The sequence below is a fragment of the Penaeus japonicus genome, unplaced genomic scaffold (assembly GCF_977035675.1).
Source record: "Penaeus japonicus unplaced genomic scaffold, GWHDUDI00000001_assembly GWHDUDI00000031, whole genome shotgun sequence".
Classification (NCBI taxonomy): Eukaryota; Metazoa; Arthropoda; class Malacostraca; order Decapoda; family Penaeidae; genus Penaeus; species Penaeus japonicus.
In genome coordinates, this window is record NW_028234433.1 from 15,766,075 (window position 1) to 15,776,074 (window position 10,000).

At 37.2% G+C, this 10,000-nt stretch overlaps 1 protein-coding gene across 4 annotated transcripts in view; it reads right to left on the reverse strand.

The window, feature by feature from the left end:
- Nucleotides 1-9,009, reverse strand: part of LOC122249469 (protein lin-9 homolog) — a 20,560-nt gene extending 11,551 nt beyond the window's left edge. For 2 of the 4 annotated variants that reach the window (XM_043010369.2, XM_043010368.2), the window contains exons 1-4: nt 8,871-9,009; nt 2,761-2,876; nt 1,667-1,765; nt 1,072-1,221 (exon numbers count right to left, since the gene is read on the reverse strand). In XM_043010369.2, the coding sequence (XP_042866303.1) occupies nt 1,072-1,221; nt 1,667-1,765; nt 2,761-2,876; nt 8,871-8,967 (462 nt within the window). In that variant the 5' untranslated portion in view covers nt 8,968-9,009. Of the gene's footprint in view, nt 1-1,071; nt 1,222-1,666; nt 1,766-2,760; nt 2,877-8,566; nt 8,707-8,870 lie in introns of those variants that run through there. The other 2 variants (XM_086555762.1, XM_086555763.1) reach the window with 2 other exon arrangements.
- Between the last annotated feature and the right edge of the window lie 991 nt (nt 9,010-10,000).

Sequence of the window (10,000 nt, forward strand, 5' to 3'; positions counted from 1 at the left end):
AGGTATGCTTGCCATGATTGTTATAGGCCTACTGAGGCCTTCCCACTGAGACCCACCCCATCCCCTCCTCGATACTCCAACTACATGAACATCCCATGTTAACAGTCAACACTGGAAATGGCTGTGCACTGGGATTGCAGGCACACAACCTTGGACAAAAGTATATATGTATATGTTTGTATATGTATATGTATATGTATATGTATATGTATATGTATATGTATATGTATATGTATATGTATATGTATATGTATATGTATATGTATATATATATGTATATGTATATTTATTTTTTTTCTTTCTTTCTTTTCTGTTTTTTCTTTTTTTCTGTGATATATCCTATCATAAACTTAAGTTTCAGGAAGAAACATTGGCACAGGCAATAGCAGATTTCAATATGGCAATAAGAGAAGCATGTAATAAAATACTGAATCATCCTGCAATACATACAGAGTATCATACTAGTATTTTATTTAAGAAGAATCTTGTATTACTGGATTACTAGTTATCAACCCTTCCAAGATAGGCCACATTTTAAGATATGAGACTATATATATAATATATTGGTAAAGTACTAGTTAGCATTTCATATGATGTGTTAGTTACACAAGTGAAGCTTGTATTTTGAACAATAAAATGCAGTGCAACAGTGATGCAACCCCCACGAAAAACACACTTCATAGAAGGGTAAAGTACATATTCTGAGGGTGCATAACCAACTAACTCATACTTCAAAAGGAGAATACAAGAATAACTAGGAACTTGACTAGTGACTAAATGCAGAAAATAATTAACATAATTAATAGGTATGTCTCTTTGCCTAACAAAATAAAAAAAATATGAGCAGATGGTAATATTGGCACAAACATATTTTCTCAATTTCTAATAAACTTCAACATTCTTCAGTATATCATCATGTCCTACACCTTTAATGCCCTCTCAGAGAATGATACTGACAGGACCTGATCAGAAACATAATGGTACACATAATATTAACTTAAACAAATCTAAAAATCCTCTCAAATATATTCTTATTATTTTGCTATGACCAAGTACAAAACACCAACTCACTAATTTTACTGGAGCAAGCGGCAAGGGCTGTGGATTTGGCTGTTTTTTAGGCGTTCCCCGAGGCGTTTTCTTGGGTGATTTCATCTGCGTGGGGGAGCTCACTAAGTCATCGTCGTAATACAAGCGATTTTTCTTTCTCATCCGAGCAGGCTGTGGAAAGGCAAAGCATAAGAAATTAATGAAGAGAATTGGGAGTTTAAAAAATACCTAAAAGAAATTAGTAATTCTGCAACAAAGTAATATAGATTTATTACAATTTTAAGAAAATATTTATAACAAAACAAACAGGCAATAAAGGAAAGTTTGCAATATGCAAGTGTATCTTACATATTTGAATGACTGGCAAATTAAGTGTCAATAAAAAACTGACAAAGAAAAGAGAAGCCAATAAAATAACCTTTATATAAAATTTCCAAACACATCCCTATAATATAAAGACTAAGTCATGCAGACTTGCAATACACACACAAAAAAAACATAACAACATTAGCTAAATGATAGGACACATTTTGTACAAAGAATAAAGTCTCTGAGATCATTCCTATAAATGAAACTTCTCACACATTCAATATAAAATTCAAAGCAAAATCTTTACCATTCCTCTGCGGTTTAACTGTATACTTGGCTCTTTGGATGGTGAAGGTCTCTCCTCGCCCACCCGCTGGAGGCCCAGGGCAGACAGGGGAGAGAAGTCCTAAAAGAAGAGCCATTAATGACCTTAGGATGTGCAACAAATCGTTAGAAAAAAAGGTGTGGTTACTTGCCAGATATTATTCTCATAGGTATATCAAAGATGAATGAATGTTAAAACACATACAGAAACACAGAATTACAATAAACATAAGTCTCTAGTAAAAGTTCTGGGACAACACACCAAATTTACTAATAATAGCAAAGCATGTACTTCTTTTTTTATCATGTACACATTATATATACACAAACACACACATAATACATGAAACATATACATACACACATATTAAAGATATAATGTAAACATACATACACTTGCTTGCTCATATGCATATATAACACACACACAAACATACAGAATTAATAAGTAAAAACAAATAATTACAAACTACAAAATAAAATATACTGTATCCACAGCATCATCCAGTTTAATGTAAATGAATAATTTCAGGAACTACCCTCTCTATATACCATAATCAATCAAGATGACAAGAGGTCCTAGTATCCTTTTTGCAGGAGAGCATAAACAATGTTAACAGGAGGCATAAATTTGGATAGCAAGGAAGTTTAACTGCTCTTATTTTTAATATATTCCATTATCAAGCATATGCAAACTGAAGCATAATTAACCATAAAATCAAGAATCAAGAGTAGGTAATCTGGTAATATTCTAGATAAGAAGCCTTTTACAAACAAATCAAACAACACTATGAACCGCATCCTATCTAGTGGGCGTTCTCATGGGAATGTACATAGATAAATCGGGTTGTGAAGTTAGTTTACAAAGAAAAGAATGGAATCCACTTGAAACTAAAGGCAAAACCCAAGTAACATCCTGGGTCATAGTGATAAATCACAAGAGTCAGCAGGTAATTTTATAACACTAAGCAAATCTTTCATGAAAATTAAAATGAAAATAATAATGCCATGAGGAATTATTCATCTTTATTCATTCCTTACATTTTCTCCAAAATAGGGCTATGAAGATATAAATACCTGCTGCGGCTCCTGGGACTGTGAGAAGGCAGACGAAGAGGATGATGAGGATGACGATGAAAACCCACCATTCTTAAAAGTCAGCAGCAGCTCAGCCTGCTGCTCTGCTGACTGACCTGAAAATTACCAAAATACAAACATGTTAATTCATACAGACAATAGTGCTGTACAATGTTCTTAAATATCAGTACAGAATTAAGACAAACCATATATAATTGTCAAAAAAAAAAAAAAAAAAAAATCAAATTTCCCATAATGGCTGAGAAAGATTAAAATTTATTATAAACAGTCATTTAGAAATGTTACCCGGTGATCAATTACATAACAATATTTATTCATGAATTCATATCTTTAAATACACATTCCTATAAGCGATCTGCAAGCATAAAATCGTACTGATGACAATAATATTTATGGTCTATATTTGAACTTCAAAATCATTCTTGTATAAATGACTATAAGATAGTCAAGTCATATGTATTAAAGGAAAAGGGGCAAACATTTGGTGCAATGCATTAACAAAGTTAGGGTTTTGGGTTAGGGTTTGGCTATCTTTGGTGACCTTGCCCTTCAAACTCATACAAAACCTGGGCAACATCCTCTTTAATATATCAATACTCCTAGCCAAACTATGCCATAGGTCTATAAAAACATCCAATTCATCGCTAGTAGTATCTGCCACAGAGAACTCAACCACCATGAGTTACAAACATACATACACTTCCAGAGATATTTTGTGGGATTTACCACTGTATATTCAGTAGCATTAATAATTTGCAAGCTCTTAGCTAGAAACAAATAAAGGAAAGTATTGAAAGCCATAAGTAACATTAGTACCAGCTGGAACAAGAAAACTATAAAACAAATGATAATATTTAGTTATTTAAATTTAATAATTCCAAAATTGTATCATAATCATCATCATCATCATCATTATCTATTCATTTGCTACCCTTCTCAACACTAATCTACCTCAACCATCCACTCTACCATAAATCTCCTATTATTCTACCAAAATATCTACTCATCTACACCAAATCCTTAATAAAAGTCATTGGCAACTAGCCCATAAATATTCATCACAATCGCACTATAACTGTTCAAGATGCCACAATTTGCATCCACAATTTCTCAAAATTAATTGATCATATTATATAATCAAATTTGCCATAGGAAAGCTCATAAATGGAAAATATTGATCTTACGAAATTGTGATTAAGGTAATGTGGACATATCTTTTATTCACATTTATTCATAATGCTGATACAAAGTTTAAGCCAGAAAAATAAAATTCTGAAGGTGGCATAAAAACTTATAAATTTATTTTACAGAGCATATGGTTAAGATACATACTTATCTACTCCTAAAATCTTTCTTCATTGAATCTCATTTTAATCTAGCAAAAACTCCTAAATAATATACCCTCATCGGCCAAAATATACCTAAAAAAATACCCTCATCTACAACTCATGATCACAAATCTACTATTAATCTACCCTCATGCTCACTTACCCTCATCACCCTTATCACACCTTAGTACCACAACCTATTTTTAATCTGCTCTGGCCTAACAGCTATAAATTAGCATCCAAAACTGGTCTTCCCACTATATTCTGGCACCCCCCACTGATATATACTCTCCAAACAAACAAACAAACACACACATTGTAATAATGGTAATGGTAATGGTAATGGTATTGGTAATGGTAATGGTAGTGGTGTGTGTGCGTGTGAGTGAGTGAGTGAGTGAGTGAGTGAGTGAGTGAGTGAGTGAGTGAGTGAGTGAGTGAGTGAGTGAGTGGGCAAGTGAGTGAGTGAGTGAGTGGGCGAGTGAGTGAGTGAGTGGGCGAGTGAGTGAGTGAGTGAGTGAGTGAGTGAGTGAGTGAGTGAGTGAGTGAATGAATGAATGAATGAATGAATGAATGAGTGAGTGAGTGGGCGAGTGAGTGAGTGAGTGAGTGAGTGAGTGAGTGAGTGAGTGAGTGAGTGAGTGAGTGAGTGAGTGAGTGAGTGAATGAGAGTGAGAGTGAGAGTGAGAGTGAGAGTGAGAGTGAGAGTGAGAGTGAGAGTGAGAGAGTGAGAGAGTGAGAGAGAGAGAGTGAGAGAGTGAGAGAGTAAGAGAGTAAGAGAGTAAGAGAGTAAGAGAGTGAGAGAGTGAGAGAGTAAGAGAGTAAGAGAGTGAGAGAGTGAGAGAGTGAGAGAGTGAGAGAGTGAGAGAGTGAGAGTGAGAGTGTGCATGTATAAATAACACAACAAAGGGAAGAAGAGGAAAACACTAAAATAAGTCACAGGCCTCTTCACTACACTCCTTCAGTCCTGCATTTTACAGGACAATATTCCAAAGAAATTAGCATTAGATTTTAAAAAGTGACAACTCATAAAAACTTTCTTGCAAATACGTTATCTCCACCACAGCAGGAAACCTTATCTAGTATTATATTTTTTATTCATGAAGAGATCCCACACATTTTCAGGGCTTTGCTACACCAGCAAGATCTCTAAATGCTTTGTATATTCTTTTCATTGCTACCTTTTCACTGATAAACCATAATTAAAAAATAGGAAATAAACAAGTAAATATAAAAATATAAATCTTAATTAGCTATCTTTAAAATGTATGATATAAAAGTGTACGGTGGAAATAAGAGTGAGAGTGGGAGTGGGTGAGAGAGTGAGAGAGTGAGAGAGTGAGAGAGTGAGAGAGTGAGAGAGTGAGAGAGTGAGAGAGTGAGAGAGTGAGAGAGTGAGAGTGTGTGAGTGTGTGTGTTCGAGTGTGTGTGTTCGAGTGTGTGTGTTCGAGTGTGTGTGTGTGAGTGTGTGTGTGTGAGTGTGTGTGTGTGAGTGTGTGTGTGTGTGTGTGAGTGTGTGTGTGTGTGTGTGTGTGAGTGTGTGTGTGTGAGTGTGTGCGTGTGTGAGTGTGTGCGTGTGTGAGTGTGTGCATGTGTGAGTGTGTGCATGTGTGAGTGTGTGCATGTGTGAGTGTGTGCATGTGTGAGTGTGAGTGTGTGCATGTGTGAGTGTGTGCATCTGTGAGTGTGTGCATCTGTGAGTGTGAGTGTGAGTGTGAGAGTGAGAGTGAGAGTGAGAGTGAGAGTGAGAGTGAGAGTGAGAGTGAGAGTGAGAGTGAGAGTGAGAGTGAGAGTGAGAGAGAGAGAGAAGAGGAGAGGAGAGGAGAGGAAAGGAGAGGAGAGAGAGAGGAGAGAGAGGCGAGAGAGGAGAGAGGAGAGGAGAGAGAGTGAGAGAGAGAGTGAGAGAGAGAGAGGAGAGGAGAGGAGAGAGAGAGAGAGAGAGAGAGAGAGAGAGAGAGAGAGAGAGAGGAGAGAGAGAGAGAGAGGAGAGAGAGAGAGGAGAGAGAGAGAGGAGAGAGAGGAGAGGGAGGAGGGGGAGGAGAGAGAGAGGAGAGGGGGGGAGAGGGAGGGAGGGGAGGAGAGGGAGAGGGAGAGGGAGGGGGAGGGAGAGGGAGGGAGAGAGGGAGAGGGAGAGGGAGAGGGAGAGGGAGAGGGAGAGGGGAGAGGGAGAGAGGGAGAGGGAGGAGAGAGGAGGGAGAGGGAGGAGAGAGGAGGGAGAGGGAGAGAGAGGAGAGAGGGAGAGAGGGAGAGAGGGAGAGAGGGAGAGAGGGAGAGAGGGAGAGAGGGAGAGAGGGAGAGAGGGAAAGAGGGAGAGGGAGAGGGAGAGGGAGAGAGGGAGAGGGAGAGAGAGAGGGAGAAGGAGAGGGGGGAGGAGAGGAGGAGAGGAGGAGAGGAGGAGAAGAGAATTCTAATCCTCTTTTGGGGAAACCATGTGTGGGCTGCTCTCAGGATAATCACTTTGCAGGTGTTATTTAGCAGATTAAGATTTAGAGAAGGACAAAGATTTAGGCTGTGTAATGACTGGAAATCCTGCCTATTGACCTGGCTATGAATGATAATAACTGTGAATGGATGCTAGAGTAAATTAATTATTACATGATGTAATGATATTAAACAAGTTTTTTTATATAAGTGAATTAATTAATTAATTAATCAACCATTAATACATAAATGAGTAAACACTTGAGTAGCTTACTAACACCTAGAGACCAAATAGCTTATTTACTCAAAATTAATTATACCGAAGTCAGTGTTAATTTAACAAATTATCCGAATAACTTCTCCAAAATAAAAATAACGGAAGAAATAAAAATGTTTCTTTGCCAACTTAAACATTACATTATCATTGCAATTATTTGACTCACAAGATCGTAATATGAGTCAAGTGATGGGAGTCAGGGTGACCTTGTCTAATTTTGTACATCTTTCTTTGTGCACTATGTGACTAACTCTATATATTTGGTAGACTGCCAGCGGGAAGGATATCTTGCAAATGGGTAAGTAGGTGAAAGGGTAAGTAATTTCATATATGTGTGTGGGTGTACCAAATATCAATAGGGAAAGTGTTTGATCAGTGATTAAGTCAATGCGCAGATAAGCGATAGTGTTTAAGTGGGTAGGTGAGAGAGTGGTGAAATGAGTAGGTGAGGAGTAACAGTGAATGAATGAACAAAATGGTTTTAAGAATTGGGTATGCGTATCATACACTTATAATATCAATTAATTAGTAGTACACAAAAAATATCAAACATTAATTTAATATATCAACCTACATTCAGACACAAAATAAACTTTCTTTGACTGTGCAAATGTGAACCATATCATAATACAGATATTTATAGGTTAACAAAGGTAATTAATATTTCACAAAACTTCCATAATATTATTCAACAATCTTTTTTTTTTTCAAACTTTACATTCTTCACCAAGACCAACCCAAACTGCAATAACAAACCTTTCAAAGAACAAGATAATTCATATACATATACTGCATTAAATACTTTAACGGTCTGAAATCCATACCTCATATTCCAGTTTCAATTATAAAAAATCCTTCTTTACAATGTCATATCACAAGGATTTCACTAATGAGGGTCATGCCTTGCCACTTTTATCTTTTTCCCTTATTCAATTCACACACTGTACCCTTGTTCAAAAAATGGATCATTATAAACCAACTTCAATTATGTCCAATTTAGACATTACTAATAATCAATTCAAGTAATTAATGTCAGACACATAACAAAAACTATTGATATTAATACAGATAATCACTAAATTACTATCAACATAATCATTGAACCCAAACCACTCTAGATGAAGCTAAATTATTCACTGGCAACATCACATTTATGAAATAAAGAAATACAAAATGTATCCTAACTTCCCATGACATATCAGCACATGATAAAATCATGCATACAACAGAAACTACTGCAATGAAGACACATGACAGGTAGATTTCACTAATAATGCAACCTCTTTTATCCCAATGAATAAGAAAATGTTGATCATATACTTCAACTAGGACAACTATGTTCATTCAAAACTTATTATCTTTTTGCACAATGGCACACACTCTACAAGGTTTCAATGATATGATTGGCACTGAACAAACATATGATCACTAATGATATCAATACAAGTCAACAAACACCAATTATAAGAGACACACTCCCCTAATCCTTCAATGGTAAATGTTCACAGAATGTTCATCAAGAATCAGAACCTGAAAATCACACATGAACTTGCAACACCACATGCCAACATAATCTAAGAGTTAGGTCCTAACAGTTCACCTTTTCCCTAACATACTTGCAAAGAACACAAAGTCCACCTATTGTAGATCAATGTAGAACAAGGTCACAACTTTACACCTTTGAACGGGCCACTTTTAAGGCCCCCCCAACCGAACAATTTTCCATTTCCATTTCCAGCCACACCAAGAACTCTCCTACCGATAGGCCTAGGACGACCCAGCTCCTCAACCCCGGCCAGGAACACCACCACAGATCCTCCAACGGGGCGAGAAAACTCCGAGTTGGAAATTTTTGTATTTGAGTATTACGCCATTCGAGGAGGAGAACCAAATGTAAACAATCTTCCCAGACACATATGTACTCTAGGGGTGGAAATCTCCTCTCCTCTCTCCTCACGATTCCTTCTGAGATGTTCCTGCTCCTCCGCTGCGTCCTCGTCGTTAAGATGGGCACGTTCTCCTGCCCGGTGAAGGTATTAACACGAGATTATCACAAAAATTACCTAATTCGCTTTCAAGAGTGTCCGCCATATTATGAGGCTGCGGCGCGAGGTGCATTGTGGGGAAGGCGCGCTCGATCCGGTTCGCAAACCCGGCCATATTTCAGGGCCTTTTCTCGCCTCTTCTGCTAGCCGAAGGTGGGAATTTGTACTAATTCTCGTAAAGGAAGGAAGAAAGGAATGGAATCGAGTTGAAAAACTTGGACATAGATGGTTTTTCGGGATTTTTGTAAATGGGGCGAGTAAAATTCGGCAGACGACATCCCCAGGAATGCGTCCCTCGGTTAGACCGCCGCAGTTTCGATTGGGATTTTCTTACAAATATATTAATATCTGGTCAACATTCTGTATTGTAGGGTGCTACACACGAAAAATTGCCTCATAACATATTTATTTATTAAACCTAATCTATTTTCTTATCCTTCACGCGCATTTTAAGATCTTACATGAAGTTACAGCAGGGACTTTTGATAAGATAGCCTTGATTGTTCCCAAGGTTGTTAAAATATTTTGTTTTTGAGAGATTTCTTATCAACACATTTGAAAATTAATATAGATTGACACTTATGCTAAACAGAAATCCAATTTCTCATGCTCAAAAGTTAGCATGCGGATCATCTAAAAATAACTGCGATGCCACTAGGTTGTGACCACTCTGCAGTACTGCTGTATTCCTGACGGTGAAATCTTTCTTTTAATCAGCATGACTGACATGATATAGACTACTGGATTGTAAGATTGTAAAATCAATGCTTTCTCTGATAGCTACTGTGGACTTCAGTCTGCTTCATTTCGTCTGTCTAATAATAGACAATAATTTACGTCCACATGTTTTATCCAGTTCCTGACAGATAGCTTCAAAGTTCTTTTTTGGCCAGAAAGCGATTCTGTCGAAATCTGGTTTGACAGTTCTATCTTTACACAAGAGTGAGTCAGCTACAACAATATTCTCTCAATTATCTTCATTTCAGATATATTGGGATTCTTTAACACCTCCTCAGAGTGTGCTACCGCGATCTGTTGCGTGTTAGTAAACTATATCCGTACCGAGTCACAATTACTAAGCATTTCGCCGATTATTTAGAACCGCTGTTAGGGCAAAGGTAAAGAAATCGCAAATTTATCATTGGACA